Consider the following 14,476-nt stretch of genomic DNA (forward strand, 5'->3'; position numbering starts at 1 on the left):
TTTGAGACAAATATATATACATACATATATATATAGATATCCATATATATTTGATATAAATGTATGTTTGACACATATATGCATTCTCTTTACAACCAGACTATAAACTCCTTGAGGGAAGGACCAGATGTTATTCCTCTATAGGGTTAATGAGAAATGGACATAGGACCCTACCTCAATGGACACTGCCCTGTTCTTGGCGCTCGCGCTGTGGATTTCCTCAATGAGCAAGCTCTGCATGGCAGAGCCGTTCATGGGCATCTGTGGGGACTGAGGAGCCTGTGCCGACTGCAGAGCTGAGGTCACTTCCTGTGTGGTGGCCGAAGGGCTGGTGGGGTGGGGACCCGAGCCCCCCGGCAAGTGCTGGGCGGGGTTGAGCAGGGCGGCGGAGAGCTGGGAGGGCTGGATGACCACAGGGGAGCTCTGCGCATGGTGAACGGTCAAGGGCACCACTTCTGACTTCACATCACCGGGGACTCCTGCGCCGTGGAGGGGCTGGCCTGAGGTGTGGGGTGCCTCCTCCTGGCTCTTCAGGACTTCCGCGGCCGTGGCCTTTTCCATAGCGACGTACTGTGCGGCCTGGGCTGCATCTGTACCTTTCAAGAGCCCATCGGTGACGTGTCTGGGAGAAACCATGCACAGCAGCATTAACTCTTAAGGTAGGTAACTTGCATTTTATTTGTATGGCACACTTGAATGCCGTGGCATCCCAAAGCCAGGCAAGAGGTTGCAAAATTAAGACATCTGACAACCCGGAGTAGCAGCTTGGGGATGAAGGTTTCCATAGCAACTTCCTAATGCCCTCCAATTGCCTCCTAACCATCTCTGGTACCTGATTGCTCAGTCCTTCCCTCACGAGATGGTCTGTCTCTGCCTTTCCACCAGCACCTTTGTGCCCAGCCAGACACGGTTCCATCACTATTGGTGTGGGGGCAGCCAGGAGTGAACAGATGATTCTAACATTAACCCCCTCCACCCAGTCCCCGCTGGACAGCCCTCAGAGATGCTCTGTTCTAACCCCAAAAGCTTCCTGAGCCCTCCATACTCTCCTCCTTTGAAAATCCACATGGAACTCTTGTTCCTCTCCAAAACCTAACTGCTAATTATCTACTGTTGACCAGAAGGATTACCTATATCATAAGTACCTGATTAACATACATTTTGTGTGCTATGACTGGATTCTTACAATAAAGTAAGCTAGGGAAAGGAAAACGTGATTAGGAAGATCACAAAGAAAATACATTTACAGCATTGTCTTGTACTTATCAAAAAAAAAAAAAAATCCTTACACAAGTGGACCCGTGCAGTTCAAACCCGAGTTGTCCAAGAGTCAACTGTATTTTAATTCCTGGTGCTTGCTCTTCCTGTCGCTTGGATCTGGCTTCCTTCCCCACCTGGACTCGACCACACCTTTCTGGGAGGTCAACAGTGACTCCAAATCTAACAGCCCGGTTGGTCCTCATCCTCCTCTGCATTTTGGGGTCACGTGAAGCTATCTGTGCATTTCCACCCACGGTGCAGGGGAAAGAACACGGCTCTGGGGTCAGACAGGCCTGTGTTTGAATATCATCAGTTCTGGCAGGTTCTAGCTCTAGGATGCTGGGAACTGTACCTTTCTGAGCCTCAGATATTTTTCTGTAGAATGTAGTGATGATGGTAAGGAGGAGGGAGGATGAGACTGCCTTCTGGCGCCTTCCTCGGGAGCTGTTGTTACGATCGACGTAGGGTATGTCAGATGACATGATACGTGGTACTTGACCTACAATCTTTAATCAGTCCCTTACTTTCTTCCGATTAAAATGTCTATTTTTGATTTGAAAAGAGACACTGCATTCGATGACTCTCCTCTGCTACTCACTTGTTTCTTTTGCCGCTTACCTACCCTGTTCCTCCAATCCCCGAGGGACCCCCGAGGATCTGTTCCCCCCCTTTCCCTCTCCTGCCACCGTGCCCTCTCTTCCACTGTCAGCAGTCATCTGCTTGAAGGCAACTTCCAGTTCTGAAGCTCTCCTCCCTCCTGCCCTCCCTCTCTCCAGTTAGGCAGGGCCACGCCTCTAACGCGGTCTCTTGAACTTCATTCAGTGTGTGTTTCTTCCTCTAACTGAAGTCAGCTGTGCTCCAGAAGTGAAGGAGGCTAATAAAATATTTTGACGCATTCTTCAATCTTAAAGTGTTATTAAAAAGGACCACCTTCAAATGATTTTTTGAAAAAAATGTTTACTTAATGTTTCCTAACGTTAAGCTCTAGGATGTGCCAAACGCAGCAGGCCTGTGCTGAACGATCGGGACCTCAAGTCATACTGCAATGGAACGTCTGAGGTGGGAAGGAGTTGCTGCCGTCCTCCCTCACGAGTTTCCCCGCCCCCCCGGGGGGGGGGGCGGCCCGGTTACCTCCGCAACATGGTCAGGGTGTCGGTCATGCTCCGTACTCTCTGCAGGAGGCTGTCCAGCCTGTGGGGCTCCTCCTTCAGAAACCGCACGGCCTCGACTTCTATGCGCAAGATGGCTCGCATCTTGTTTTGTAAGGTGGGGAATTCTCCTGCAGGCCAAGAGCAGAGGGTGAGTTGGAGAAAAAGCGGAACAAGCCCCCATCCCACACACGCAGGCCGGGTAGGGTCGGGAGCGTGGGGTTCATCGGCCGCAGCGCTCCGCACACATCTCCAGGAGGCAGACGCCTGTCAGACAGAGCCGGGTTCCAAGTGACCTCGGGCAAGGGCAGGGGTCCTCTGCACCTCACTTCCTGTCTGCTTATGTGGGATAAAGGCAACTGTCCCTGAGGGCCATTTTCAATGAATTTGGCACAGGTGCCCTGGCACACTGGAAGAGCCAGTGGAGAGAAACTGGCATTGGTATCATTTCGCCCTAAATCTTATGGCGCCCACTAAAATAGAAGCTCCAAGAAGACAGGGACATCTGCCCATTTTGTTCAGTGAGGCATCGCCAGTGCCTAGAACAGCGCCTGGCCCACAGGGTATTTGATGAACACTTGCAGGCACACATGCACGAACGAACGGATCTGTCACTGTCGGACAGAGTTTTAACCTCCCCCCCCTCCACCCCGCTCTCCTCCCGGAGACGCGCTTCGGACTTCTCCCCTTCAAGGAGGAGGCTCACCTTTCAGGGTGGCTACTGCTTCTCCCACTTGTCGCAGGAGGAAAGCCCCATCTTCCACATCTTTTAGAGTGACCACTCGGGCAGCTGACGTAGAGTCCTTCTTCAAGTCTTCAACGAAGTCTTCCAGCTCACTGGGGGTGGGGGCAAGCAGACCAGTAGGTGGCAGTGAACACCGAGGCCCCCCAAAAGGACAGCTGTAGTAGCAAAGGGCCCATCTGAGCCTCCTGTTGCTCACCGCGGCCCAGCCTCCCCTGGCCTTCCGCTAAGATGGCGGCAGTATCTCGACAGAGTAGCTTGGTGTGGCTTAAATATTCCTCTGAGGTGTAAGGCGGGTGCAAGGAGTTTTCCCAGGGCCTGTTCTTGGGGATGCCCAGGTTGGCCAGAGGGGAGGTGGTGGCTGGACCCATTCTTTATTTTCAGTGGTGCTGATGCCGACTAAGGGAGGGCAGTGTGCATTTTGTAAGGTGATGGGGTGGGGGCGGGGAGTGCACGCCGTAGCGGGGCAAAAGGAGTGGTCCTGATTGGCTTATATTAGCCTTCTAAACCTGAAACTTGATATATTGGGCTGGATAATTCTTTCCTATAGGGACTTGACCTGTCTATTGTAGGGTGTTTCGCAGCACCCCTGCCCTCTGCCCACTAGATCTAGTAGCACCCTCTCCCCGGTGTGTGACAAACAAAGATGTCTCCAGACACTGGGAAATGTCCCTGAGGGAAGTGGGGATGGGGTGGGGGAGGGGAGCAAACTTGCCCCTCTGGTTTATACTGATGGCCTCATCAATAAGGACTGACTTTCCTCTCTAAGCTCCAAAGAGGAAGAACGATCACAGATCTGATTTCTGGTGTGTATGTGTGTGTAAGAGAGAGGGAGAGAAAGACACACGCAGGTGCACGCGCACACACACACACACACACACACACACACACACACACAGGTACTGCTAGTTCTGAGGTCTTCTGCTTCAAAATGCAAAGCAACCAACGAAACAAACCAACAACATCCTGTCTCCTGGGCACATTAATCACCCATCATAAACACGGTTGTATCATTTCAGTTTGCCTGTAAATCTGACAACAGAAAACTTCTCTTAAGGTAGTGGAGGACAAGAACGTTGAGAGATTAAGAACCACTAGGTGGCGGTAGGCAAACAGCATTCACCTACAGGGGCAGTGCTGGGGCTGGCGGGGAACAGGGAAAGAAGACACAGCGTTATCTGTAAAAAGATGGCCTGCCAAGACCCTTCCCACTAAGTGGGGGCGCAGATGGAGGTTATGGATGGCACAGCTACTGCAGGACGGATTCAGGCGGGATGCCATGTGTGTTTAACAAGGACCAATGGGGCAAACAACAAGTCCATCCGCTGTAGAGAAGCGAGATGGAGTTTTTGGTGACGTCTTTCATTCTATTATGGAAAATGGACCCAAACTGCCTGTGATCCCTTCAGATGAAATACTGCAACTCAGGACCCAAAGGGAAAGCCCCAACTGCTCACTGTCCCCATGCAAACTATGGAAAGGTACCTGGTGTTATGGGAACCCACCCACAGGAAACTTCCTGCAGCTAACCACACCCCTGAGGAGACAATGTATGCCATCCCTCCTAAGAGCTCTAAATATGGCACCTATGTGTGCAAAAGTTATTTACCACTTCATCACCAAAACGAAATATCTTAGAGTGTAGACTGGACACACTGTCCAGTCCTTCCAAGTTCCGAGGGAAGAGCTAAGACCCAAATGTTATCACGGTTCCATTTACAACCCACAAGTCTGCCAGGTGTCAATGAATACTCCTAAGAGCTATCATCTGACCTGAAGTCAGTCTGCCTAAAGTTCTATTTTAATCTCTTTTACATGATGTGCCTTTGGGATTTCATAACTCTGAACACAGAAGACCCATAAATGTCACAGCTTTTCCTGGGTTGATCAAGGAATATACACAAAAGTGTATTGATATTATTGTATACAACAATGTCATTTCTGTTCATATGTTTATGATATATATTATGAAGCACTCAGATAAAATTTGTTTATTCAAAATGTAACAGAGATCATGGAGCTAAAATGAATGCTGAAAACAAACTTTCAATATTATGTAATCAATATGACTTTGGAGATGTGAACTCGGCTCAAAGGAAAGCCAGATGTTCACAGATGCTGTGGTTTAGCTCTAAATCCATTCTATTTGTGTAAGTTGCTTTTCATACTATGTTAGTTAAAAGAAGCATTAATGTTTTCATTAATATATTAATGAAGTATATTTAATTTGACAGTTATTAGAAGCCCAATTATTATTTCCAAGTAGAAACCCACCAAAGAGAAATGATCTGGATTCCATTTCTCTCCGTATTCTAGATCCAAATTTCACTTCTCTGCCCTCTTAATGGCTCACCAGCAACTTAGTCCAACATGACGCCCAAGAGAACTTATTTTCCAGTGTGTGTGTGTGTGTGTGTGTGTGTGTGTGTGTGTGTGTGTGTGTGTAAGGTGAAGGGCAGGGGAGGGGAGAGGAGGGAAGGAGGGGAGATTGTTTTCCTGATGCTCCTAAGTTGAAATTTCCAGTTGTCTTTTTTTTTTACATGTATTTACATGTATTTCTCATGTATTTGAGAGACAGAGTAAGACAGAGCACAAGTGGGAGAGGGGCAGAGAGAGGAGACAAAGAATCTGAAGGAGGCTCCAGGCTCTGAGCTGTCAGCACAGAGCCCGATGCGGGGCTTGAACCCACAAACCGTGAGATCATGACCTGAGCTGAAGTCAGTCACTTAACCGACAGCCACCCAGGCACCCCCAGCTGTCTTTTGTCACAGTCCATTTTCATTTGATTTCTCTTCCCATTCCTGTTTTTACTCCTTGATTCAGGCCTACTGACATTTTTTTAAAGTTTATTTATTTATCTTGAGAGTGAGAGTGCATGCATGCAAGTGAGGGAGGGAGAGAGAGCGAGAGAGAGTATCCCAAGCAGGCTCCATGCTGTCAGTGCACAGCCCAATGCGGGGCTCAATCCCACAAACCCTGAGATCATGACCTGAGCCAAAACTAAGACTTAGACGCTTAACTGATGGAGGGAGCCACCCTTGTGCCCCAGGCCTTACTGACTTTCGACTGGACTGTTCTAGCTGCTGCCAATATGGTTTCCCTGACACCAAAGTTTCCCCCTCCAACAGTCCTGCACATGATCACCAGAGGGACCTTTCTGAAACACAGCTCTGCATCCTTTTCTGTGTTTCCTTGATCAAAAAACTTTGCTGCATCCTTGATCAAAAACTGTCAGTGACCTCCTCATCAGGCTGGTCAAATGGGAAGACACTTGAGAATCTTGACACTTGAGACACTTGAGACACTTGAGAATCTGGGTAAAATGCACATTCTTACGCTCCATCCAGAGAGGTTCTGGATCTGGGGTTGGACCCAGGAGCTTCCATGAAAAGCCAGGAATCTAGGTTTCTGTCACATGATCCTCCAATCTCGGTAAACACAGTCCCTGCACACACGGAGCAGGCAGGCAGGGCGTGAATGTGGTGTAAGATACGGGCAGGCATCATGCAAGGGGGAATGGCGTTACCCAGGCATGAGACATGGTCTAGCATCTTGCATCATCTCCGCCAACGTGGTCGGCCCCCAGTTTTCCAAGGACACCTGGCACCTTCCTGGTCCTGAGTCTTGCTGGCTCACAGGGTTGCTCTGCCTGGGAACCCCCCATCCCTTGCCCTGCTTCCACTGATGGAACCCCACCTGACCTCTAGGCCAGCCTGGTTCGGTTTAACAAACCCTTTGTGAGACCCCACTAAACACACGGCGCTGCCCTGGGTCTGGGGCCACAGGACAAATAACTTATTTCAGGTTGTCTTCTTGATCCCTGGGGCCCGAAGCAATCTCTCCTTTGCGTAGGGCCACCTGGCACAGGTGAGCCACCTGTTTTGGGCTATACACATACTCATATGCTCTGCTTTGCCGGACTGGAGCTCCTCAAATGCCCTGTGCACGTCTTCTCCAGGTGCAGCCAGTCCACAGATGAAGTGCTCTCCTGATAGGCTCCCCATGCCCCTTCCTAGCTCACTCCTGTGCTGGGCTGCTGGGGTAGTACTGAGATTAAGTACTTTTTCTAGAGCAAAAGCAAGACTTAGCTGACTGATAAACACAATCCTTAAAAGAAGGAAAGTTACTTTTTCGTGATTTAATTGGAAAACATAAAATATTCTTAAAAGGCTACACATTTTTAAAGAAGTTTTCAAGAAGAATCTTTTAACACCTAGACGTAGAAAACTGGGCCATCACAAAAACATTTCAGACAAATAACAGCCTTATCACCTCATGGTGGGTGGTTAATGGTCTACAAATGAATGAACTACATAAAATATTAGAAGCTATTTTGAGATGTTGGTGAACAGTGGTCAAAGACTTTTTTTTTTTTTTTTTTTTGGAAAATTATAACTCTAATTGATTTTTTCCCCCCTCTGGACTGCTGCTGAGAGGGACATTCTTATTTTAATTAGACACGCTGGGTGGGCATCTGGGGTGACACAGGCTCAAATATCAAACAGTTGATAGAAAATAACACTTTCCATCATGGAGACTTCCGGTCCTTCTGCCCATGAGAAGAACGTGAAAGTTGCTTCTTTCTAGTCCCAATTTGGGAGATTTAAGAGAATTAACAATGCTAGGAGAATTCAGAAAAATTACTACTCATTACACTAGAAGGTGAAATCATTCTATGATAAATCTTCATTGCATAACAAAACATATATTACCATAAAAGATGTGCCCACCCCAGTGACTGGGGAGTAATAAAACTGCTCATTTCAATAGTGGGACTTGATAGATGCTTTCAATAAGAACCTCATAGAAGATTGATAACATTCAAGGAGGCATCTTTCATTCCTGGATCAGACCTACTTTACACTTAAATTCTTCTTTTGTGCTTTTAACTACAGTTGAATAATAGGAAGATAATTTTAACACCGTTATTTTGGCTATTAGTTTTCATTTACTGAGATTAAATGCCGACTTCCCATTTATCATTGGGTTTTGCCATTTGCTTCCTCTCATTTTCTCTGTTGCCGAGCCCTACAAAGGAGCGCGATGCTCCAGCTGTTAATGAGACAAGCGCAGTCGAACTTCCCGGGGTCTGGACAGAGGGGCGCTAAGTGTCCAAGGATACCCAGAACCAGCAGAACCCTAACTTGTACACAGTAGGTGCTCAATAAAGAAAGAGGGAGGGGCGCCTGGGTGGCTCAGTGGGTTAAGCGTCCGACTCTTGGTTTCGGCTCAGGTCATGATCTCACGCTTTGGGAGTTCGAGCCTTGTTTCGGGCTCAGTGCTGTTGGTGCGGAGCCTGCTTGAGATTCTCTCTCTCTCTCTCTCTCTCTCTCTCTCTCTCCCCCCCTCCCCCCCCCTTGCTCTCTCCTTCTCTCTCTCTCTCAAAATAAATAAACTTTTGGGGCGCCTGGGTGGCACAGTCGGTTAAGCGTCCGACTTCAGCCAGGTCACGATCTCGCGCTCCGTGAGTTCGAGCCCCGCGTCAGGCTCTGGGCTGATGGCTCGGAGCCTGGAGCCTGTTTCCGATTCTGTGTCTCCCTCTCTCTCTGCCCCTCCCCCGTTCATGCTCTGTCTCTCTCTGTCCCAAAAATAATAAACGTTAAAAAAAAAATTAAAAAAAAAATAAATAAACTTTTACAAAAGTTAAAAGAGAGAGAGGGAGAGAGCACCATATAGGAAGGGGCTTCTCGTTGGCAAGGACAGTGTCTTTTTCGGGTCCAACGGGTGACTGGCACTCACCACAGCTTTTTGACGATCTTCTCCTCTTCGTGCAGGTATTTCTGTCTCTCTTGTTCCACGAGGACGCGCTGTCGCTGCACAGGGTCCTCCAGCCTCTTCATGGTTTCGATCACTTTGCCACTGATTTCCAGCTCGGCCTTCTTCATCATTGCCCTCAGCAGCTCCTGGTTCTGCAGCTGTTGAACAAAAGAAATCAACTTCAATTGGTGCTGCCTGACTGACATCGTGGCGACTGACTGCCTGACGGTCTTCAGAAGCCGGCTGGGGTAAACAGCCCTGCAGCTGAATATTTATTTCAGTGAGAAAGGGAAGGAAGCAGAGATTGTATATAATATTGCTACTTCAGCCAACATCTGAGGTTTACTGCCAACTGCCAACCAGACTTTCATGTCTGTGTCTGCAAAAAATAGGACACTTACTCCGGTCAGTGCAGCATGGACAACAGGCGTAAACTCTCACTGACATGTTTTTTACAGGCAGCAGCTGAGAGCACTAGCTTTGGAGTCAAGCACCTTTTTTTTTTTTTTTTTTTTTTTTGCTGGTTGTGTAGCTCTGAAGATGCGCCTGGGCTTTGCAAGCCCCAAATTGAAACACGGAACTGAGCGTGTGATGATGCAGAACCCAGTGACCTAACCCACACTCCTTCCTTGAACTCACGTGATCTTGGAAACATCACTTTCTCTTTCTCTGTGCAAGACTTCAGCTGCAAGAGTGGAACGTTTAGGAATATGGCTTACGGTGTTAGGAGAATATCTGTAAAGTTAGGAGAAGTGGTCTGTGCACCAAAATATTCCTTCCTGCCTACTGCAGCCTCCTTCCATCATGGTGCCCCAAATACCCGTATTAGTTGGCCTTTTAGATCTCAGAGGCTTTTTTAAAAACTTTGACCCCCTTCACCCATTTCTCACACTCCCGCCCTCTGGAAACCACCAATCTGTTCTCTGTATCCACGAGGCTTTTATTATTATTATTATTATTATTATTCTGCATATAAGAGAGATCATATGACATTTGTCTTTCTCTGACTCATTTTGCTTAGCATTGTGCCCTCAAGGTCTATCCATATTGGCACAAATGGCAAGATTTCATTCTTTTCTATGGCTGAGTAATAGTCCATTGTATATAAATACCTAATTATTTTTATTTTTATTTATTATTGAAGTATGGTTGGCATACAATGTTATATTAGTTTCAGGTGTACAACACAGTGATTCAACAATTCTATACGTTACTCAATGCTCAACAAGTGTAGTCACCATATACTATTACAATATTGACCATCCATTGATGGACACTTTTGTTTCCATCTTTTGGCTATTGTAAACAGTACAGTAATAAACATGGGAGCGCATGTATCTTTTTGAGTTACTGTTTTTGTTCCCTTTAGATAAATACCCAGAAGTGGAACTGCTGGATTACATGGTAGTTCTATTTTTATTTTTAGAGGAACTTCCGTATTGTTTTCCGGAGTGGCTGCACCAATTTACGGTCCCACCAACCGTGTACGAGGGCTCCTTTTTCTCCACATCCTCGCCAACACTTTTCATTTCTCGTCTTTTTGGTACTAGCCATTCTGATGGGTGCGAGGTGATATCTCATCGTGGTTTTCATTTGCATTTCCCTGATGATTCATAAAGTCGGGTATAATTTTCACGTACCTGTTGGTAATGCTCATATCTTCTTTGGAAAATTATCTATTTTCAAATCTGCCCATATTTAAAAATTGGGTTGTTTGGGGTTTGGTTGATTTTTTCTTTGGATTGAGGTATACATACTCTGGATATTAACCTTTTATCAAATATATGGTTTGCAAATATTTTGTCCCATTCGGTAGGTTGCCTTTTCACGTTGTTGATGGTCTCCTTTGCTGTGCAGAAGCTGTTTACTTTGATGTAGTCCTACTTGTTTATTTTTTTCTTTTGTTGCTTTTACTTTTGGTGTTAGCTTTAAAAATTCATGGCCAAGACCTCTGTCAAGGAGCTTACCGCCGATGTTTTTTTTCTAGGAGTTTCATGGCTTTAGGTCTTACGTTCCAGTCTTAAATCCATTTTAGAGTTAACTTTTGTGTTTGGTGAGAGATGGGGGGCCAGTGTCAGTCTTTTGCATGAGGCATCCAGTGTTCCCAGCACCATTTATTGATGAGACCTTTCTTCCCTCATTGTGTATCCTTGGCTCCTTTATCATAAATAAATTAATTGACCATATATGAATGGGATCATACTTCTGGGCTTTCTATTCTGTTCTATTGATCTACGTGTCTGTTTTTATGCCAGAAACATACTATGTTGATCATTATACCTCTGCCTTATGTTTTGAAATCAGGGAGTGTGTTGCCTCTACATTTCTTCTTTTTCAAGACTGCTTTGCACTGTTCAGAGCCTTTTGTGGTTCCACTTTGGCTCGGACCCCAAACTCTGGCTACCGTGAGACTTTGGCATGTTCCTTAGCCTCACTTGGTCTCCATTTCCTTATCTTCAAGGATGAGGATTCACTTCCTCTAGCAGCGCGGGTCTGAGGATTACATGAGCTACTGCTTGGTATCGAATAGGTGATCAAGAAATGTCGATCTAGCCATGGACTATTTCACTGTATTAGTTAAAAGAGAATCTATGTTTGGGGCACCTGGGTGGCTCAGCTGGTTGGGTGTCTGACTCTTGATTTCAGCTCAGGTCATGATCTCACAGTTCGTGGGTTCAAACCCCGCAGTGGGATTTGCAGGCTAACACACAGCCTGCTTGGGGTTCTCCCTCCTCTGCTCTCTTAAAACAAATAAAGAAACTTAAAAAAAGAGAGAATCTGTGTCCCTCTTGTTTACACAGGTCCATGTACCGAATGCCATGTAATCACAGACCATGAAAACATAATACTTGATGTTGGTGGTTGCAACCACAATGATCCCAGATGAGCTCAAGGTTCTTGGCAATTTGTTATTTTCCCTGGGTTTTATGTAGGCTGCTTGCACACATACTGCCACAACATCCACATAACTTTCCATATACTTTCCAGAGCACTCTTGTTCCTTACCCCGGAGAGCAGAAGATGTGTGGTTTGCATCTGGCTTCAGAAGAATGTAGTCAAACGCTTGACTCCTGTTTCCAAGTCCTGTATTAAGTGTTTCTCTGGGGCAGGAGAGTTTGCTAATAGCACATCCATCAAGTGAATTCGTTCAACCAGCCTCAGAGACAGAAGTTACATGATACCTATTGTATCATACCTAAAGGTTCCCTGAAATTTCAATTAGCTGTTTGTGTTCTGGTGTCATGGGCTGTAGCACAACCACTGTATGTGACCTCATGAGAATGATGCCTTTGTCAATTGTCCGCTATTTGTGCAGACGCCATCTGACCATGTGACCCTCAACTCAAACCTTCACGGTGTCTTCTATTTTTGTTGAATGAAGATAAAACATTTCAACAGAAGCAGCAAGCAGGGCCACCGTCACGTTTCAACATCAGCTCTGTATTGATTACCTGCCCATCCAGCAAGACACTGCCCGGGTTCCATTTCTAGTTTTACCACGTGGTAGCCATGTGACCGTGAGCAAATTATTCATTGGTGTCTATCCATAAAAGGGGCAATAATCGTTCTTATCTCATAGGCTGGTAATGGAGATTCAGTGAGGGAATAAAGTGCTTACAACAGTGTCTGGCACAAACCAGGCCCTGGGGGTGGGGCCTGCAGTTTTGTCTGGAAGGGAAGCAAATAGAAACGTGCCACTCCCGGGTTACCTCCTCTGTATGACTCATAGTCATGTTCTCATGGCCTCTGCTAATAACGGCTTTTTCTTGTGGTCTTAAAAACAGTCAGTATGCTGCTAAAAGCCACCAGGTATGGAAACGATGCATCGAGGGCAACTTCCTCCCATGTTCTCTGCAGCTACAGCTTTGCCCACAAGGCACAAGGAAGTCTCACCCTTTCCCACATCGCCAGTCTCCTCGCATGGCATGCAGCCGGCAGTCCCTGCTCCAGTCACACAAACATCCTTCCTTTCTGTTCTTCGACTGGCTAGGCTCCTTTCTGCCACAGGGACTTTGCACCTGCTGTTCCCTTCATGTGGTTAATTTCTGCTCTTCACAGAGTCTCCAGGATACAGGGCCATTCACGGCAGGTACTTAATAAATACAGATAAACGCCTGGACTAAGCAGTAATGCTGTTAAGAACAAACAAAGGAGAATCTGAAATGCCTTCCTAGATTGTAGATACATGGGCTGACCCATGGGCTCAGACATGCGGTGGGCTCACCTCTCATGCCCCGACTTGCTCTGACTGCAGTGGTTGTTGAATATACACAGCAGCACTGCCAGCTATCAAAATGGGAGGTCAAATCCCACAGAGCTATTTCCTTTGAAGGGGTGGGGAGACGAGGGGTCACAGGGATGCAAGGGACAAATAAGTGCATGACTAAATGTGTTGAAAAGTGACTGACACCTGGGTGCTACCCACTGAGAGACTGTGATTTCATTGGTCTACCGGGTAGCCTGGGCACTGGGGATTCTTTCAACTCCTCAGACGATTCTGATGAGTCACTCAGAGTAAACATTATGGTCTAAGAGAAGGGCTCTTGAATGGATGGGTCATGTCACAGCCCTCTGTACCTAACCCTCCCACCAAATCTCACAGACAAATTCCACAACAAGTTATGGTCCTGTTAGCAGCAGATATTAACAGTGGCTATCAAACTGGAAATTATTACTGGGATATTTAAAATTCTGAAAATTGAAATCTGGACGATGGGAAAAGTGGAGCTCTGAGAGGTTAAGTGACTTATTCAGGGTCACTCAGTCATTAAGGGCAGAATCATGGTGACAACCAAGTCTTCTGAATTCCACCCAGTCATTGTTCAACCACCCCAAGTTGCTCCTCTAACAAGGCAGGGACGTGTCTGTTTTATTTCCAGCCACCAAGCACAGTTTCTGGCACACAGTAGGTACCCACCACATATTTGCTGCACAAATGAATTTCAATAGAACACTACTCAGAAGTGCAGACATATCAGACGAATGTACGTAATGTTCAAGTTATTCAACTGGTAACATGGTCAGATTGCATTAAAATTATTCCCCTTGGAGAGGAGGTTTGCCCGGAGTTCCAGGTTATAGGATCCTCCTTCCAAAAGAGGGGCGTACCAGAGCCAGCTGGAGGGATTACAGAGGGAATTTTCCATAGCCCAATGCTAGGCAATGATGAGTTAATCATGAAGGAATAAGCATGTGCCCACGTTCTCCTTCCCCTTTCCGCTAGTCCCCCTGCCCTCCTGAGATGGTGTTCTGGCCAATGTCCCTAGGACACAGGACTCTCCTGTTCATCCCAGCAGTGTGTGAAGTGAGCTGAAGGCAGGATGTAGATCAGCATCTCTCTCTAAATGCTTCAAATAAATTAGTCGTTAGCAGTTCAAATCATTACATTTATTTTTGCTTAGCAATGATACCTACCTTTCAATTAACTTAAAAAAACCCTCTATTATAGGTTGCAAGCAATAAAATATACCCATTTTAAGTGCACAGGTCGGTGAATATTGACAAATGTATGCACCAATGTAACCACCACTGAAAAGATAGCATTTTTTATCACGCTAGAAAACTCCTT

General features: G+C 46.4%; 1 protein-coding gene across 24 annotated transcripts in view; it reads right to left on the reverse strand.

Annotated features, from left to right (window-relative positions):
* Positions 1 to 14,476, reverse strand: part of KIAA1217 (KIAA1217 ortholog) — a 398,770-nt gene that overhangs the window by 19,940 nt on the left and 364,354 nt on the right. For all 24 annotated transcript variants that reach the window (XM_040451215.1, XM_040451216.1, XM_040451217.1 and 21 more), the window contains 4 exons: positions 8,890 to 9,065; positions 3,115 to 3,245; positions 2,392 to 2,539; positions 175 to 622 (listed from right to left, as the gene is read on the reverse strand). In XM_040451215.1, coding sequence (XP_040307149.1) covers positions 175 to 622; positions 2,392 to 2,539; positions 3,115 to 3,245; positions 8,890 to 9,065 — 903 coding nt within the window. The remainder of the gene's footprint in view (positions 1 to 174; positions 623 to 2,391; positions 2,540 to 3,114; positions 3,246 to 8,889; positions 9,066 to 14,476) is intronic.

The sequence above is a fragment of the Herpailurus yagouaroundi genome, unplaced genomic scaffold (assembly GCF_014898765.1).
Source record: "Herpailurus yagouaroundi ecotype Mexico unplaced genomic scaffold, PumYag 203, whole genome shotgun sequence".
NCBI classification, from domain to species: domain Eukaryota; kingdom Metazoa; phylum Chordata; class Mammalia; order Carnivora; family Felidae; genus Herpailurus; species Herpailurus yagouaroundi.